Source organism: Microcebus murinus, chromosome 14 (assembly GCF_040939455.1).
Source record: "Microcebus murinus isolate Inina chromosome 14, M.murinus_Inina_mat1.0, whole genome shotgun sequence".
Taxonomy (NCBI): Eukaryota; Metazoa; Chordata; class Mammalia; order Primates; family Cheirogaleidae; genus Microcebus; species Microcebus murinus.
Genome location: NC_134117.1, coordinates 55,332,351 through 55,352,877, shown reverse-complemented (window position 1 = coordinate 55,352,877; position 20,527 = coordinate 55,332,351). Strand labels below are relative to the sequence as shown.

Below are 20,527 nucleotides of genomic sequence, written 5' to 3'. Positions count from 1 at the left end.
GTATTTCTCTTATCTCCACCACAAGAACCTGATGGGGCTCCTGGATTTAAAACCCACGAAAGTCTGAGGACCCTTAGAACTGAGCCCCCTGGAGTTTTTAACTCCCTCCTAGTCCACACTCAGCCTCCAGCAATTTGTCAATATTAGCATTAAAGTATTAATATTTCTACCAGTTACCAGCTTCAGTGGCTTCTGCTGTCTTTAAGCTGATTGCAGCTGTGATCCTCTGTATTTGCCTGTCTCTCCAAATTTCAGGTTGGCAATTTGACCTATGACTTCAATTTTATGATGAATCTAAGAAATGTTGTTGATTTTTTATTTCACCTGTTTTTTTCTTGTTGTGAAAACAGGAGAGACTACTTCAAAGCTGTGTCAACTTCTAGTTGAAACTGGAAGACCTACTTTATTTTCACAAAAGAAATAAATATTTTATACCATTTGCAAACTTGTCTGTTTCTTTAGAATAAATCATTAGCAGTTGAATTTATAGTCAAAGATTATGGACATTTTTAAGGCTTTTGATTCATGTTGCCAGATTGCTCTAAAAAATGTGCAATTTTACCCTGCTAGCAGTTGAGTAGGATTATTTTTAGAATTTTATAGATTTTGGAAGGTTTAAAAAACCACCAACCTAGGCCGGGCGCTGTGGCTCACGCCTGTAATCCTAGCTCTTGGGAGGCCGAGGCGGGCGGATTGCTCAAGGTCAGGAGTTCAAAACCAGCCTGAGCAAGAGCGAGACCCCGTCTCTACTATAAATAGAAAGAAATTAATTGGCCAACTGATATATATATATAAAAAATTAGCCGGGCATGGTGGCGCATGCCTGTAGTCCCAGCTACCCGGGAGGCTGAGGCAGAAGGATCACTCGAGCCCAGGAGTTTGAGGTTGCTGTGAGCTAGGCTGACGCCACGGCACTCACTCTAGCCTGGGCAACAAAGTGAGACTCTGTCTCAAAAAAAAAAAAAAAAAAAAAGCCGGGCGCTGTGGCTCACGCCTGTAATCCTAGCTCTTGGGAGGCTGAGGCGGGCGGATTGCTCAAGGTCAGGAGTTCAAAACCAGCCTGAGCAAGAGCGAGACCCCGTCTCTACTATAAAAATAGAAAGAAATTAATTGGCCAACTGATATATATATAAAAAAAAAATTAGCCGGGCATGGTGGCGCATGCCTGTAGTCCCAGCTACTCGGGAGGCTGAGGCAGAAGGATCGCTCGAGCCCAGGAGTTTGAGGTTGCTGTGAGCTAGGCTGACGCCACGGCACTCACTCTAGCCTAGGCAACAAAGCGAGACTCTGTCTCAAAAAAAAAAAAAAAAAAAAAAAAAAAAAAAAAAAAAAACCACCAACCTAATAAAAAAATTACATATATATATATGTGTGTGTGTATATTCCATTACTTTCTATAAAAGAAGACTATTTCCCTTTAACCTAAGTTATACTGACCCTAATTTTGCATATCATATTAATTGGCTGATTTTTTGATATGCAGTTTTCAGAAGCGAATTGCTGATTGCCGGCTTTGGCCTGTGGAGATCACAAGAGTTCCTCTGATTGCTCTACCCAAAGGGAAAGCTGGCAAATTAGATAAGGTAAATGTGTTCACTCAAAAATATTTATGTAAGAAATGCAGTATCAGACCCAACCTGTTATTCTGCTTCTAGTTCTGATACCAAAGGAAAATGTGAACTGATATTGCTGTTCTTCCTAGAGTGACCAAATCATTTGTCCTAACCCTTTCTGGTTTTAGCTCTGAATGTCTCATATTCCAAGAAACCCCTTTGACCTGGGAAAACCAGGATTATTGGCCACCCTAGCTCCCTATTATTCACTAAAAATTTTTCAGGCTTTATTCCAAGATATTCTATTTCCCTTTAGTACTTCATTATAGTTTTGCCATAGGTAAAACCACATGAAATAGGCATCTATCTAGGTCAAAAGTTGTTGAATATTGGCAATATAGTTCAACCCAATATAATTTTCTAAATTTATTTTAGATTTAGCTACTCAAAATGTTTTTGTCTGTTAATTAATATAATAAGGTTCATAGACATATTACTATTCTGAAAAGCTATAGCTTGGATGAGCCTTGACCATGTTCTCTATTGTTTTACTTGTGCATGTCTGGTCTTTCCTTCTTGCTTATAAACTCCCTGAGGGTAAAGGTGGTATAGTAGACTGCTTTGTGTCTTCCACAGTACTAGCATGATACATGGCATATAACAGGTACATAACAAGTATCTAAATTATTTGATTGCTTTTTAAACTAGATATTTTTGCCTAGTAAAATTACTACCACCATATAACCATTTCTCCCTTTGTAGTGTATGTATTGGCTAGCTTTCTTTAGACTTTTAGACCACATAATGTTATCAAATGAACACAAGACTTTTTAATCTAGTTTCTAATTATTATCATTGTAGATGAAATCAAAGAGGTTACTTTTAAGCTTGTAATTAAATGTGCTTTCATTCACCAAATTGATTTTTCCCTATAAAAATTTTCTGTTGCAAACCATATAACCATTTAAAGTGATGTTAAGATATAGTTATTACCATGTTCTTCATCTTTGCCATGAGAATTTAGGTGAGATCCAGTATGGCAAATACATGATTGCAGGCTGTCATTTGTCCTTCTTCATCCATAGCAGATATTGCTAATCAGCCAAAGCACTGTTTCCTTCTGAGCCCAGATAAATACACAGAATCTTTCTCAACAAAGCATGCTGAGACACCTCCACCAGTTGATGAGAATTTAGGCATAGTTAAAGTGTATTTTTCATCATTGGTCCAGATAATTTGTAAGGCCCCTTTCATTCTTATGAGTTTGTGAACTAAAGCTAAAAGCCACAACTTCTGATTTCTTTGAACTTTTTGTTGTTGTTACTATTTTTTTATAAAGCTTCATTTCTTGTAAGAAACAACATGGTGAAATAGACTTTTTATTGAATATATGTATTATAAATTAATTTGAGTATGTATTGATACCCGATTACTGCCAGTACCATTCATTAACACTGTTTATGTGCATTATCTTAGTGATCATGGTATTATTAAACCCATTTTGAAGATAAAGAAACTGAGGCCCCAAATATCTATGTAACTGCCCCAAAGTCAGGTAACTAGTTAAGTAGCAGAATTAGTTTCTAAAACTGGTCTTTGAATTGCTGAGTCAGGGCACTATACCTTATGGTACAGTACTTTTTAGCACTAACTATTCTCTGATTTTATTCCTTTAGACTGAGGATGAAGGTCAGCTTTCATTTCATGGAGTAGCTTATGTTAATATGGTCCCATTGCTATATCCAGGTGTAAAGAGAATTCGGGGAGCTTTTCATATTTACCCTTACCTAGACAGTGTAGTCCATGAAAAGGTAAGAAAAATTTGCATAAGGGTTATCATAATAATTTATCCTTTATATATGTATATACTTATATCTTTAGCACACACATCTTTGCAGTTGATATTTAGAACCAGTTGGTAAACTGCGATATTAAATGTACAGTTTCCTGTTATTCTACTATTGGATCTTAGAAACTTCAAGGTAATGAAAAGCAAAAAATTGGAAACAACTCAAATTGCCATCAGCAAGTGAACAGAAAAATGAATTGTGTGGTACATGTGTACAATGGAATACTACTTGGCAATAAAAAGGAATGAACTAATGATATATGCAACAACATGGATGAATCTGAGATGCATTATGCTAAGTGAAAGCCAAACCAAATAGAATATATACTATATGATCCCATTTATGTGCAATTCTAGGAAAGTAGTCTATACTGATAAAAAGCAGATTAATAGTTGCTTGGGGACAGGGATAGAGGGAGGGAGGTATTATAAGGAGCTGAGAGGAAAATATTAGGGAAGATGGAAATGTTGGTTATCTTGATTGTGGTGATGGTTTTGTAGGTATATACATATGCCAAAATTGATAAAATAGTATACTTTAAGTATGTATGGTTTATTGTCAATTTTGTCATGTTGCTTCCCAGGAGAAAGTGAGGCTTTGTAAAACACAACAGCAGCAGCAACAACAACATAAACATAGTATTATTGAGACAGCTGTTTTTCAATAATATTATAGATTCATGAAAGACCAATCATCTATTTGCATACCAACTGAGTAGTAAACTAATTCTATAACAGTATCCTTTGAACCAGAAATCACACTTAAGGAAATTATTTAATAGGATCAAAAACCCAATACTCAAGAAACTTTTTGGAATATAAAATAGCAAAAACTAAAAATAAGATTAAATGTATAATAATAGAGAAAGACTTAGTAAATTATAGTAAATAAAAATGATGGAAAGGCTGGGCATAGTGGCTCATGCCTGTATCCTAGCACTCTGGGAGGCTGAGGCAGGAAGACTGCTTGAGCTCAGGAGTTCAAGACCAGCCTGAGCAAGAGTAAGGCCCTGTCTCTACAAAAAAAAAAAAAAAAAAATAGAAAAATTAGCTGGGTGTGTGGTATGCACCTGTAGTCCCCAGCTACTTGGGAGGCCGAGACAGGAGGATTGCTTGAGCCCAGGAGTTTGAGGGTGCTGTGAGATAGGCTGACACCACTGCATTCTAGCTTGGGCAACAGAGTGAGTCTTTGTCTCAAAGAAAAAAAAAGATGGAATATACAGTCATTAAAAAGGATAACTAATAATGCTTTGTAGATAGTTAAATAGGAAAGAGAATGCAAAAGTATTTACTTACAGCATAGATCAAAATAAATTTCAAGTGAATTTATTAAAATAAGTTCAATGTGAAGACTGTAAAAATAGAAGTGGTTATTAAAGATAAGAATTAAGGAAGACTTTCTAGGCTTGAAAACAATGAAAAATACAAAAAAAGATTTTATTAAAAATGAAAAATTTCTACATGTAAACGAAATCATCATAAATAAAATTACAGTATAACTAAAAAACTAGGGAAAATATTTGAATACATGTCAGAAAGATAGCTACTGTTCCTAAAATACAAAGCAGTTTTTTCAGTATAGAAGAAAAACGTACTAACTTTTTTTAAATGAGCAAAGTACATGAAATAGAAGTTCACAAAATAAGGGCCAATGGCCAAGAAATACAAGAAAACACATCTGGCCTTATTTATTAATCAAAGGAATGCAAATTTAAATAACAAGTTATAATTTTACTTGTAAAATTAGACAGTTCTTTAAAATATAATACCCATTGGTGGTGAAAGTGTGGTAAACAACTCTCATTCACTGCTAGTAGAAGTGTAAATTGGTACAAAATCTGCAAAAAAAAAAATTTTGTGCATATGTATTCAAAAGCTTAAAATATCCTTTCACATAAGACTTTTAGGAATCTACTTTGAGGGAATAGTTAGAAATGTATCCAAACCTTTCAGCATTAAGATATTCTTTGCCAATCTGAGAGAAACAGTGTGTCATAATAGAAGAAAGGTTATGGGCTTTTATAACCCAATCAGGCAGCCTAGAATTTGAGTTCTGGAACTGCCATTTGATAGCTAGGTGACTTCATACAAGTGACTAAATTTCTCTCAACTTTACTTTATTCATCAGTAAAATGGAGACAATGCTTATTTCCTAGAATTGTTTTACCAATTAAATGAGATAAAATATGTAAAGCACTAGGAATGTAGTTGGCACACAAACAATTTTAGCTACCATTGTTATTATACACAATGATAGGGAAATATTGTGCATATATTAAAAATTATTCTTATGAAAAGTTTTAGAACATGCGACAATACATATGATAGTCTGTTAAATGAAAAATCAGAATATAAATATGATCACATAATTTCACAATTTTTTAAACATATAGAAATATTAGGGAGGGAATATTTCTGACCATGACCAAGTGAGGAGGTTTGCAAATCATCTCCCTCAAAAGGCAACTACAAAGCTGGACAAATTGACAAAAAGGTGTTTGGGCACTCCTGAAATCTACCAAAGGCATTTACTAAAAAGTTTTAAAAGCTAAGGATTGTGAGCAGTCAGGGGCTTCTTCGCATTCCCCACCCTCACCTTTAGCTCAATTAGTACAGTGATTCTTCTAGAGCAAGATGGGCAATGAGGACTAGGAATTTTGCTACCGTAGTCAGAGAAGGCTCTCACAATTTGGAGCAATGGTTGAAGGACTCATGCTCAGCAATTTTGTCTGTTGAAACAGCAGTCTTTGTGGAAGGCAACCAACATACTTGTAATGAGAGTCCTAGGAGAGAAGATAGAAAGATGTAAGAAGAAATGTCTGAAACGTCCCACGTTTTATGAAAACATTAATCCACAGATCTAAAGAGTTCAGAAAATCCCAGGTAGATGGCCTGGCGCGGTGGCTCACGCCTGTAATCCTAGCACTCTGGGAGGCCGAGACGGGCGGATTGCTTGAGGTCAGGAGTTCAAAGCCAGCCTGAGCAAGAGCGAGGCCCCATCTCTGCTATAAATAGAAAGAAATTAATTGGCCAACTAATACGTATAGAAAAAATTAGCCAGGCATGGTGGCACATGCCTGTAGTCACAGCTACTCGGGAGGCTGAGGCAGTAGGATTGCTTGAGCCCAGGAGTTTGAGGTTGCTATGAGCTAGGCTGATGCCATGGCACTCATTCTAGCCTGGGCAACAAAGCGAGACTCTGTCTCAAAAAAAAAAAAAAAGAAAAGAAAATCCCAGCTAGGATGAGCACACAGAGATCCACAATATACACATTTTATAGTCATGTAGTTGAAAGAGAAATACAAAGAGAAAATTATGAATGCAACAAGAGAAAAACAATCCATCAATTACAGAGAGTCAATATGGCTAACAGCTGATTTTTCAGTTGAAACAGTGGAAGCCAGAGGCAGTAGAATAACATATTTAAAGGTCTGAATGAAAACAAACAGATAAACAAACTACCAACCAAAAACAAAAGCAAAATAAAGACATCCCCAGATGAACAAATGCTAAAAGAATTTGTTGCTAGCAAACCTGCCTTATAGGAAATACTAAAGGGAGTCCTTTGGCTCGAAAGGAAATGATACCGATTGCTAACTTGAATCCACAAGAAGAAGTGAAGAACACTAGAAACAGTTGACTATAAGTTCATATAAAAGAGTGTAGAAATATATTTTTCTCATATTACTCTTCTTTGAAAGACATGATTTAATAAAGCATTAATGATATTGTTGGGTTCATAACATATATAGATTTAATTTATATGATAACACCATAAAGAAAGGGTATAAAATAGAGATGTAGTAGAGCAAAGTTTCTATATTTTACCAGAATTAAGTTAGTATTAATGTGAAATAGATTATGATTAGTTAGGATGCATATTGCAATCCCTAAAGCAACCACTAAGAAAATTGTGTACATGCATACACACACACACACACACATATATTATGTGTGTGTGTGGGGTGTATCAATCAGCAAAGGATTTAAATGCGACATCACAAATATTTAACATAAAAGAAGGTGGTTAAAAGAGGAACAGAAGGCATATAGAAAACAAATAGCATGGAAAACATAAATCTAAGTATTTCAGCATTGTATGTGAGCAGTCTAAACAGAGCAGTGAAAGTTCAGAGATTATGAGACTAGATAAAAAAATCAAGATTCAACTATAGACTGGGCAAGGTGGCTCAAGCCTACAGTTCCAGTGCTTTGGGAGTCTGAGCTGGGAGGAACACTTGAGGCCAGGCATTCAAGACCAGTCTGGGCAACACAGTCTCTATTAAAAAAACAAAAACCGCTAGGCCTGGTGCGGTGGCTCACGTCTGTAATCCTAGCACTCTGGGAGGCCAAGGTGGGCAGATTGCTCGAGGTCAGGAGTTCAAAACCAGCCTGAACAAGAGCAAGACCCCGTCTCTACTAAAAATAGAAAGAAATTAATTGGCCAACTAATATATATAGAAAAAATTAGCCAGGCATGATGGCGCATGCCTGTAGTCACAGCTACTCGGGAGGCTGAGGCAGTAGGATTGCTTGAGCCCAGGAGTTTGAGGTTGCTGTGAGCTAGGCTGACGCCATGGCAGTCACTCTAGCCTGGGCAACAAAGTGAAACTCTGTCTCAAAAAAAAAAAAAGCTATATGTTGTTGTATGCACCTGTATTCCTACCTACTCAGGAGGCTGAGGCTGGAAGAACACTTGAGCCCAGGAGTTTGAGACTGCATTGAATTATGATTGCATCACTGCACTCCAGCCTGGACAACAGAGTGAGACTCTGTCTCTAAATAAATAAATTAAATTAAAAATTCAATTATACACTGACAAAGACACAACTTAGATTCAAAGACACAAATAGTATTTCGCAGTCTCTAGTACTGTGAGAAATAAATTTCTGTTGTTTATAAGCTAAAAAAGAGCAAAAGAGGCACAAATAGGCTAAAGTAGAAAGAAAAGATATACCATGCAAACAGAAAACATAACAGAGCTGAGTGACTGCATTAATATCAGATAAAATAGACTTTAAGACAAGAAAGACATATTATGGAAGACAGAGTGGCATGTCATGATTAAAGTATCAATCTATCAGGATGATAGAGCAATTATAAATGTATACACACCTAACAGTACAATAACCTCATAATACTTGAAGGAAGAACCAGAAGAATTGGAAGGAAAAATGGATAATTTGACCATAATATTTAGAAATTTCAATATGCTACTCTCAATACTTGATAAGACAACTATATAGAAAATCTGTGGTAAATATAAAGTTACCATACAACCCAGCAGATCATTCCTAGGAATCTACCCAAGAGAAATGAAAACCTGCATTCACACAAAGACACGTATGTGAATGTTTATAGCAGCACTATATATAATAGCCAAAAACTCACAACAATGCAAATGTTTATAATGGATAAACAAAATGTACTATATTTATACAAGTGAATATTATTTAGCAATGAAAAGGAATGAACTGTTAATGATGTCATCTCCCCAATTGTGTACAATTAAGGATTGAATGGTGTACATTAAGGGGTGAATTGTATGGGATATGAATTATATCTCAATAAAGGTTTTTATTAAAAAACGAATAAACCACTGATACATATCAACATGAATGGACCTCAAAAACATTATGCTAAGTGAAAGAAGGCAGACACAAAAGACTATTTTATAATATCACTTATATGAAATAGTCTTATTATACAACATTTCCCAGAGATGTTAAAATTTGTAAAAGTTTGTATCTTTGAATCTGTGAAACACATTAACTATGGTAGAGGTGGTAGGATTGTGAGTGATTTTTTGTCTTTATAATTTTCTTTTTTTAATTTCAGCATATTATGGGGGTACAAATGTTAAAGTTATGTATATTGTCCTTGCCCCCTTCCCTCTCGAATCAGAGCTTCATGCATGTCCATCCCCCAGATGATGCACATCGCACTCATTATGTATGTGTATACCCATACCCTCTTCCCCCCTCCCATCTGCCCGACACCCAATAAATGTTATTCCTATGTGTCCGCTTAGGTGTTGATCAGTGAAACCAATTTGATGGTGAGTACATGTGGTGCTTATTTTTCCTTTCTTGGGATACTTCACTTAGTAGAATGGGTTCCAGCTCTATCCAGGAAAATACAAGAGGTGCTATATCACCATTGTTTCTTATACCTGAATAGTACTCCATGGTATACATATACCACATTTTGTTAATCCACTCACGTATTGATGGGCACTTGGGTTGTTTCTACATCTTTGCAATTGTGAATTGTGCTGCTATAAACATTCTAGTGCAGGTGTCTTTTTTATAGAGTACCTTTTGTTCTTTGGGGTAGATGCCCTGTAATGGGATTGCTGGATCAAATGGTAGATCTACTTGTATCTCTTTGAGGTATCTCCATATTGCTTTCCACAGATGTTGCACTAGTTTGCAGTCCCACCAGCAGTGTATGAGTGTTCCTGTCTCTCTGCATCCCCGCTACCATTTAGTGTTTTGGGACTTTTTGATATTGTTGGATTGTCTTTTGAACAGCTTTATTGAGGCATAATTGACAACAAGCTGCATATATTTAAAGTATACAATTTTAAAGTTTTGACATATATATATGTATATATCTGTGAAACTATCACTGTAATCAATGATAACAAACATACACATTACCCACCCCAAAAGTTCTCTCATGACCTTTGTTATCCCTTTCTCCTACCTCTGTCCACTCCCTTTTTCTAACTCCCCCTTAACTTTTCTTTGGTCTGGGACTTTTCATTCAGCATAATTTATTTTGAGAGTCATCCATGTTGTTTGATTAAAAAATCGTTGTAAAATTTCTTTCCAGTTACTTATCTATTGTTTGAATTTTTTTGTACAAAGATTTTACTTTGAACTTTAATCTTGCCTTATTATTCCAGTTATAATAGTAATTAGATAATGTTTCTTGAATAGAAGTGAATTTTACCACTTAATTTGAAATTATGTGTCAAAGATTAAAAGCATTCTGATGACAACAGTTATGCCACACCAGAATCAAGCCAACTTGTAAAGACTTATCTCAGAATAAATAATAGGTCAGGCAGCTAACTTTCTGTTTTGCTTTTACCTGTTATAGAAGTAGGGAAATACAATGAAGTTTTTTAGGCCCCTTTTCTATCTTCAATTCTAAATGTTGAAATTATCTGGACAACTAAATGATAAAAAAATAATATGGATTTCTTTCAAGTGTGTCTCATTTGCCTATGATTCATTGCATTCTTTTGTTTCTTTTCAGACCAAGTGTTTATTTAGCTTATTCCGGGATACCGGCCATCATTTGATTCATAATAATAAAATAGGAGGAATTAATTCTCCACTTTCCAAACAAGTTGTTTCTAAGAATCTGAAAGAAGATAAAACAGTCAAAGAAAAGGATATAGATGGAAAGATTAGGCCTGGTGATGTGGTAGGTTTTTGAGAAGGTGATGGTTTTGCCTATTTTATTACATTTCAGAGGCTTATACTGATTTCTAATTTGGTGAATTGTATTAATATAGTTTGCATTTTCATGCAGTATAAGTATCATTGTTCCTGCCATTATGAAGACCATGTAAGAATTCAACTTTTGAGGCATGTTAATTTTCTTTCAGCAAGCACCTAGTATAAAATCTCAGAGCTCAGATACGCCATTGGAAGGTGAACCCACTCTAAGCCATAATCCAGAAGGACAGGTAACTGTGCTTAAGGTTTTGGAAAATTAAGTTTAATTTCATCAGATCTATACTGAGCAAGACAGTTAGAGTGGAAAATGCTCAGGTAGGATATAAGTTCCCATCCCGTATTTGCTCATGACTAGTTTATGACTTTGGGCAAAGTTGTCTTGTGAAGACCCTATAAAATGAATTGGTACCAGGTTAACTTTAAGGTCCTTTCCAGCATTAAAATTGTATGTCTTTTATTAACTCTACCGTGTTAAGCACTATGATGGATGCAAAGATGCACCAACTGCAACATTTATTCATATGTCCTCAGGACACTCAGCCATCTAGTAGTAGAAACAGACTGGTACATAACAAACCATAATACGTAATTTTGATGAGTGCTGTAATAGAGGTACAAATAATAGTTCTGTGTGCACTCAGATGAAACAAAGATTAATATCTATTAGAATGGGGTAGTCTCAGGGAAGGCTTTATGGAAGAGGTGTTATCTGAACTAACTAGTGAAAGATGAAGAGAACTCTTCACCAAATGAAAATGGAGAGAGAAACAGTTCAGGACCAGGGAAGAGCTTTAGTCAAGGCACAAAGAGAATTTTCAAGGACAGAATTTAGGGTACATCTATTAATTCAGTGTATGGTATATAGAGGAATGAAAAAAAAGGAGAGATTCTAGAAAGAGGTGAGAAAGAGTCAGGTTATAGAAAGACTTGAAAGGCTTGTTAAAAAGCTTGGGCTTTATTCTGTAGCTGTTGGGGAAACTCTTGAGTCTTTTCTTGGAGACTCACATCAAAGGTTTTTAAGTCACTGTAGAAATAGGACCTTATATGTATTTCAGGCCAGAATTCTTGCAAGAGTGTGAAAAAAACAGATTGAAGGTGGGAGAGGACTACAGGTTGTTCTTGTAATACAGATGAGTGTTGATGACAGTTTGATTTAGTGCAAGGATAAAGAAAGCCAGAAACCTGCAGAAGCCAGGGGTTTGGAATTGTGAAGATTTGGGTGTATTTATGAAGAAAATTTAAACATAATTCAAGTTTCAAGCCTCACTTTCTGGAAGGATGACAACTCCATTAAGAGAAAAGTCAGAAGAGAGGTTGATATTGGGAAAATGAGAAGTTCAATTTGAACACTTGTATTTAGGATGCTGGCAAAAATATGAGTAGAAGTTTCCAGCAATTAAAGTTGGTAGATGGTGGTGAGGAGACTGAGTGATAATGTAAGGTTATAAAGAAAGTATTTTTGCAGGACCCATAAAAGAGGGTTGCTGAAAGAAAGAATGAATTCACTTAAAACAGTTCTAAGGAAAGTACTATGAACAAGTTAAACAGGGCTTCAGCGGAGGTAGAAGTTTTCAAAAATAAAATTGAAAACCCTTTCCTCCAAGAGATAACTACTGTTGCAGTATTTATTTCCAGTTATTTTTCTATATAAAAATATTTTAACAGTTGAGATCATACTATATATGTAATTATATTTATAGTTTTCTCACATTATATTGTAAGCATTATCTTATGTTACTAAATTTTTTTCATAATATCTTTTTTTCTGGAAATAATAAGTGAGAAAAAATGTTTTTACAGCAATATGTAGAAGCAGGGACATACATTGTGTTGGAGATTCAGCTGGACAAAGCCTTGGTTCCAAAACGAATGCCAGAGGAGCTAGCCAGAAGGTAGCAATGGTTCTCATACTTGTTTTGCATAATTGGGGTATAACTAAGACAAAGTCAGTCTGTCCCCACAATGGTAATTTTCCCTGGGATAAGCAGCAGTTTGCTGGTTTTTTTCCAGATGAAGTTATTGTTGTTGTTGTTATTACCGTATTTCCTTATTACAAAAGTGTTGTATGCTCATTACAAAAAATTTTAGAAAATGGTGATAAGCAAGAAAGTATGTAAAAACATCCAGATTTCTACTCACCTAGTGATAACCACTTTTAATACCTTGGTGTTATCCTTCTGGAGTTATTTTAAAGCCCCTATATTGCACATGCACACATACACACATTCTCATGTCACATATACATATATAACATTTTTTTAACTACTTATGTTGTACAGTGCTTTCCTTGCTTGTGTGTTACTAGGAAGTTGTGCATTTCATCTAAGTTGTCCAATTTGTTGGTATATAATTGTTCATAGTATTCTCTTATAATCATTTTATCCCTATTAAATCAGTAGTTATGTCCCCACATTCATTTCTGATTTTAGTAATTTGAGTCTTCTCTCTTTTTTTCTTAGTCAGTCTTGCCAAAGGTTTGTAAATGTTATTGATCTTTTTTAAGAGCCAACTTTTTGATTTTGTTGATTTTCTCTATTTTTTATCTCTATTTTATTTGTCTCTATTCTAATCTTATATTATTTGTTTGCTAGCTTTGAGCATAATTTGCTTTTATTTTTCTAGCTCCTTAAGGTGTACAGTTAGGTTATTTATATGAAAGCTTTTTTCTTCTTTAATGTATGTATTTAAAGCTATAAATTTCCCTCTCAGTATTGCTTTCCTGGTATCTCATAAATTTTGTTATGTTGTTTTTTGTTTTAATTTGTTTCAAGGTTTTGTTTTTTCTAAAATTTCCTTTGTAATTTATTCTTTGACCCATTGGTTGTTTGAATATTGTTTAATTTCTACATATTTGTGACTTTACTAGTTTTCCTTCTGTTCCTGTTTCTGTGGCTAATTTCTAATTTTATTCTATTGTGATCAGAAAAGATACTTCATATGATTTCAGTCTTCTTAAGTTTATTAAGATTTGTTTGGGGGCCTGACATGTGGTCTATCCTACAGAATGTTCTATGTGCACTTGAGAAGAATGTTCTGTTGTTGGGTGAAATATTCTATATATATTAATTGTATCTAATTGGTTTATAGTATTGTTCAAGTTCTTTATTTCTTTATTAATGTTTTTTCTGGTTGTTTTATCCATTATTGAAAGTAGGGTCTCTTTTATTGCAGAACTGTCAATTTCTCCCTTCAATTCTGTCGATTTTTACTTCATAAATTATGGAGCTCTGTTTTATATGTTTATTAATGTTATATTTTGTTACTCTATTGAAGCTGTTTTCAATATTTAGTGTCATTTTTTGTCTCTTGTAACTTCTTTTGAGTTAAAGTTTATTTTATCTGATAATAATATAGCCACTCCAGCTGTCTGATTACTATTGGCATGGAATATCTGATTTTATCCTTCAACTTTTGACCTCTTTGTGTCCTTATATCTAAAGGGAATGTCTGTAGACAGAAGATAGATGGATTCTGTGTGGTTTTTAAAAATCGAATCTGTCAATCTCTGCCTTTTAATAGGAAAACTTAATCCATTTAATGTGATTATTGATAAGGATTTTTTTCTGCCATTTATTGATTTGTTATCTGCATGTCTTATGTTTCTTTTAATTGAATTTTTATTTTTTAGAGACAGGGTCTGACTCTATTGCCCAGGCTGGAGCAGTGTTGTGATCATAGCACATTATAACCTCAAACTTCTGGGATCAAGTGATCCTCCTGCCTCAGCCTCCTAAGTAGTTAGGACTACAGGCATAGACCAACATGCTCAGCTAATTTAAAAATTTTTTGTATAGATGGGATCTCATTTTGTTGCCCAGGCTGATATTGAACCCTTGGGCTCAAGCATTCTTCCCACCTTGGCCTCTGAAAGTACTGGGATTACAGGTGTGAGCTGCCATACCCAGCCTATATGTTTTTTGTTCTTTATTACTGCATTTTTGTATTTAGTTGATTTTTTTTGCAGTGTATCATTTGGATTCCCTTCTTCATTCCTTTTCTGTATATTTTTTAGTTATTTTCTTAGTGATTACCCTGGAGACTACAATTAACATTTTAAACTTGTAACAACTTAGTTTGAATAGTACTAACTTAGTTTCAATACTATACACTCCACTCCTATACATCTCCATCTCTCTGCATTTATATTGTTATTGTCACAGATTACATCTTTCTACATTGTATGCCCATTAATATGGATTTATAATTATTATTTTATGCATTCATTTTCTATAAAAAGAGTAATTACAAACTGAAAGTACAATAATATTAGCATTCATGTTTACGGCATTCTTTATTTCTTCATCTGGCTTTGAGTTACTGACTAGTGTCCTGCCTGAAGGACTCCCTTTAGCATTTTTGGTAGGATAGGTCTTAGTAACAAACTCTCTTACTTTTGTTTCTATGAGATTGTCTTAATAGTTTTGCTCATTCTTAAAGACTAGTTTGCTGTATATAGAATTCTTGGTTGATAGTTTTTTTTTTTCCTTTTAGTCTTTAAATATGTTATTCCAGTACCTTCTGACCTTTGATTTCTGATGAGAATCAGCTTTGCTTTTTTTTTTTTTTTCTGAGACAGGGTCTCACTCTGTTGCCCAGGGTAGAATGCAGTGGTGTCATCATGGCTTACTGCAACCTCAAACTCCCAGGTTTAGGCAACCCTCCTGCCTGTGCCTTCCGAGTAGCTGGGACTACAGGCATGTACTACCACACCCAAACATTTTTTTATATTTTTGATAGAGACGGGGTCCTGCTAGGTTATCCAGGCTGGTCTTGAACTCCTGGATTCAAGTGATCCTCCTTCCTCTGTGGAGAGGGACTCTCCTAGCCATTTGTCCGAGCTTCCAACAGTGGCCTGGGTAATAACCCAACAGTCCACACAGAGATTATCCAGCAATGGCTTGGACTGTGACAATCATAGAGCAGAACAACACAGAACAGCTAATTACAGGCTTGCAGTGCATTTGCCCCTCTCTTGGTGAGTCAGTCATCTGGAGTAGGTCACAAAAACACCATCTAGGGACCTTTTCTTCTCACTAAGTAGGAGAGTTCCCAGAAAAGGAGAACAGGTGCACTGCAAACCTGTCTGCCCTGAGCTGAGAGAAGAGGTTTCAGTTGAGAAGAAACCAGAAAAAGAACTCTGACAACATGAGAAAACATACTAGTTCAACATGCCAAACGGATCACAGTAGATCTACAGCAATGGACCCCAACCAAAAGGAAATTGTTCAAATGTCAGAAATGGAATTCAGAATATGGATGGCTGATAAGATGAATGGCATTGAGGATAAAGTTGAAAACCAACACAAAAAAGCCAAAATATATTTCAGGACTTCAGAGAAAATTAAAAAGTTGCTAAAGAGCTAGACAACATAAGAAAGAATATAACAGAACTCAAGGAAATGAAAAAGTCATGTAACAAACTTCAAAATACAGCAGAAAGCTTCAACAACAGGCTAGCCCAAGCAGAAGAATCTCATAGCTTGACGACAAGGCTTTCAAACTAACCTAATGAGTCAAAGATGCAGAGAGAACAATAAAGAAGAATGAACAATGACTCAGAGAAATGTAAGACTATATGAAATGAGCAAATATGTGAATTATAGGTATCTCTGAGGGAAAAGAAGAAAAAGCAAAAAGCTTGGAAAACCCATTGAAAGGAATTACTGAGGAAGACTTCCCTGGTATCACCAGAGATTCAGATATCCAGATATAAGATGGTCATGGAACATCGGGAAGATTCATAGCAAATAGGACATCTCCAAGACACATAGTCATTAACCTGGCCAAAGTCAAAATGAAGGAGAAAATTCTACAAACTGCAAGATGAAAGCAACAACTAACCTACAAAGGAAAACCCATCAGGCTAACAGCAAACTTCTCAGCTAAGCTCTTGTAAGCCAGAAGGGATTGGGGCCCCATTTTTAGCCTTCTTAAACAGAACACTTGTTAGCCAAGAATTTTGTGTCCTGTACAACTAAGTTCCATAAATGATGGAGAAATAAAGACTTTTCCAGACAAGCAAACTCTAAGGGAATTTGTCAATACTAGGCCTGCCCTATAGGAAGTACTCCAAAGTACCTGACTTCAAATTACACTATAAGGCTATAGTATCTGAAATAGTATATTACTGATGTAAAAGTAGAGACACAGATCAATGGAACAGAATAGAGAACCCAGAAATAAAACCATATACCTATAACCAACTGATCTTTGACAAAGCAAACAACAATATACACTGTGGGAAGGAAGCCCTATTTAATAAATGGTGCTGGAAGAACTACCGTGTTTCCTTGAAAAGAAGACAGGGTCTTATATTTATTTTTTCCTCAAGAAGACACCCTAGGGCTTATTTTCAGGGGTGGTGTTATTTTCCTCTCAAAGCCTCAGCTTGCAGCGTACACAGGATGGTTGGGACCTGACAGGGGGAGCTGACCTTGTTGGTGGGGCTGCCCGTACCTTTCTGGCCACCTCTGGGATAGTAGCTGTCACAATGGGACAGATGAGAAAGGCTGCTCATCTTTACTGCTCCGTGATGAAATGCATGGGTTGTGCAGATACACTGCATAGCCATGCCCATCATTAGGTCTTATTTTTGGGGAAATACGGTGGATAGCCACATGCATAAGAATGAAACATGACCCCTATATCTCACCATATACAAAAATTAATTCAAAATGGATAAAAGACTTAAATGTAAGGCATAAACCATAAAAATTCTAAAAGAAAAAGTAGGAAAAACTCTTCTAGACATCAGTGTAGGCAAATAATTTATGACAGACTCCAAAGGCAAATACAGGAATGACAAAAATAAATGGACTTAACTAAATTAAAAAGCTTCTGCATAGCAAAGGAAATAATCAACAGAGTAAGCAGACAACCTATAGCATGAGGGGAATTATTTTCAAATTATATATCTGATAAAGGGCTAATAGCCAGACTCTACAAATAACTTAAACAGATCAGCAAGAAAACAATAAATAACTCCATTAATAAGTGGGAAAAAAACATGACCTGAAGATAGACAAATGGCCAAGAAACATATGAAGAGATGTTCAACCTCACTAATCATCAAGAAAATGTACATTAAAACCATAATGAGATACCACCTCACCCTGTCAGAATGGCCATTATTAAAAAACCAAAAAACAATTGATGCTGGTGATGATGTAGAGAGAAATGAACACTTAAACACTGTTGGTGGGACTGCAAATTACTCTGAGCAGCTGCTTTCTGGCTTTCCCCCTACCTAGTCCATAGCCATGTGCTGTCTGGTGTTCACATCTAGGGTTTTACATGAGAGAATAGCACAGTGCTCAAGTGCAATGGAGGAACAGATCTAAGATCTCTCCCATCCAGACTCTTTGAAGGTTGAATGTAAGAAAACATAAATCTGCAGACAATAAAGTGTTTTTTGGTGGTTTTTTTCCTGATATAGGGTCAAGGAAATGATTCCTCCGAGGCCGCCTCTTACCCGTCGGACAGGAGGAGCTCAGAAGGCAAGTGTCAAAGCTAAGGTGAAACTGTAAGTAATGATGTTGAGGCATGCATTTGAAAATTGCATGAACTCTTTAATGTGTCTTCCAGTTGGGTGCAAACTTGTTTGAAGCTTTACATATTTTCATGCTGGTTCCATTGTGATCAGTGGCATATAGTGAATAGCAGACAATGTTTAATCATTGGCTGATAGTCTCTGAGCTGGGAAGAAAAGGGCACTTTAGTCTAAAGAATTATTGAACATAAAACCCAATCTGGTTTTAGACTTCCAATCCATGGGTCTTGACCTCTTTGAGGTCTCTTTACCAAATATTTTATATTTTCCTAGGCAGTGAGTGACTACCACTCACAGATCAAGAACATTTCTAAAGCCATTCTGGATGAGTACCACAGAATGTTCGGAAAACAAGTGGCCAACCTGGGGAGTGATATAGATAGTGAAACCCTGGAGGAACAGAAGTGCCAGCTCAGCTATGAACTTAATTGCTCTGGAAAATACTTTGCTTTCAAAGAACAACTCAAGGTAAAACATTCTTTTATTTAATTATTCCATAGGTTGTTATGGAGCACCTTCTCTACATGCCCAGTTAACGTTTTTTTTTTTGTCTCTGATTACAATCAGCTGCACTCCTACCTTTCTTGCTGTTGGTGCAAAGAGCTATATTCTTTATGACAGAATGTCAGGAGAAGCTCCATTCTTGCAGTCTTGAAAGGGTTTACTATCCATCTGAGTGTGAGCTTTAAAGAAACTAATTCTTCACTTGAGACTAGGCCAGATTTTGGTCCAGATTTCAGTGTTGTTTTAGGAGGCAGAAATTCTGTCTGGTACTGACTCCATTACTAATTTTCTTTGTCTCCCATTCATATCTTTCTCTCATCCATAGAGTCACTAAGATTTGAGAAATAGTTAACATAATAGTAATTTTTTAATAATAATGGCATTTATTGAGTGTTTGCTGTATCTAGGCAAATATGTCAGTGCTTCATATTTTACTAATTTAATCCTTATAGCAACCCTATGAGGTAGGTACTCCCCATTTTACAGATGGAGAAATGAAACATTAGTTGGTTAAGTTATTTGCCCAAGGTCACAGAGATAATAAAGGTCAAAGTCGGGATGGAAACTCAGCAGTCTGGTTCCAGAACTCATATTCTTAATTGCTACACTACAGTACCTCCGTATGCATATTTACTATGTGTCCTATACTGTGCTAAAGGGATACAAAGAAAGAACGTGAAGCCCGGTGCGGTGGCTCACGCCTGTAATCCTAGCACTATGGGAGGCCGAGGCGGGTGGATCGTTTGAGCTCAAGAGTTTGAGACCAGTCTGAGCAAGAGGGAGACCCCGTCTCTACCAAAAAAAATTAGCTGGGCATGGTGATGCATGCCTGTGGTCCCAGCTACTCCGGAGGCTGAGGCAGGGGGATCGCTTGAGCCCAAGAGTTTGAAGTTGCTGTGAGCTAGGCTGACGCCACAGCACTCTAGCTGGGGCAACAGAGTGAAACACCATCTCAAAAACAAACAAACAAACAAAAAACAAAGAAAGAACGTGGATGTAATAAAGTGAAAACAACTGAGACTAATGGAGGCAAGAGTGTATTCTAAGCAGGTGGCATAACCATGTCTTGATTTGATTCCTGGTTCTATCTTTACTAGCTGAGTGACCTTGGGCATGTAATTTTATCTTTCTGTGCCTCAATTTCTTTATCTAACAGTGAGGGATAATAGTATTACATGGGGTCATTATGAGAATTAAATCATATAATATATGGAAAGTACTTAGTAAAAATCCTAGCAATAATGTTACTTCAGGGAGAAAAAAAAAGCAGCAGCAGCTGTCCTGGCCATAGCAACATGCTATGTTTATATTTGCACAACCTCTTAAGCTTCTACACCTGTTATTTCCCTTGCTTTCTCGATCATCTTCAGAAATAAGATAATAATACCATAACTACATATCCACTTTAACAAATGAGGAAACTGAGGTACCAAAGTATAAAATAATTTATGAGGTTGTATAGTAGCAGCAGTAGAACTAGAATTCCATTCTCTGGACTCTCAGACCAACCTTTCCCCCTTTCTCCCTTGAGCCATATGGCCATCATGACACAATGCTGAAACCTAATGCTAAGGTTTTCTTCAGCAATATGGCTCTCTTC

At 36.0% G+C, this 20,527-nt stretch overlaps 1 protein-coding gene across 3 annotated transcripts in view; it reads left to right on the top strand.

Moving 5' to 3' along the window:
- Window positions 1–20,527, top strand: part of CFAP70 (cilia and flagella associated protein 70) — an 86,886-nt gene that overhangs the window by 32,162 nt on the left and 34,197 nt on the right. For all 3 annotated transcript variants that reach the window (XM_076010088.1, XM_076010086.1, XM_076010087.1), the window contains 7 exons: window positions 1,484–1,583; window positions 3,230–3,364; window positions 10,669–10,839; window positions 11,024–11,104; window positions 12,675–12,766; window positions 18,310–18,374; window positions 18,701–18,891. In XM_076010088.1, the coding sequence (XP_075866203.1) occupies window positions 1,484–1,583; window positions 3,230–3,364; window positions 10,669–10,839; window positions 11,024–11,104; window positions 12,675–12,766; window positions 18,310–18,374; window positions 18,701–18,891 (835 nt within the window). The remainder of the gene's footprint in view (window positions 1–1,483; window positions 1,584–3,229; window positions 3,365–10,668; window positions 10,840–11,023; window positions 11,105–12,674; window positions 12,767–18,309; window positions 18,375–18,700; window positions 18,892–20,527) is intronic.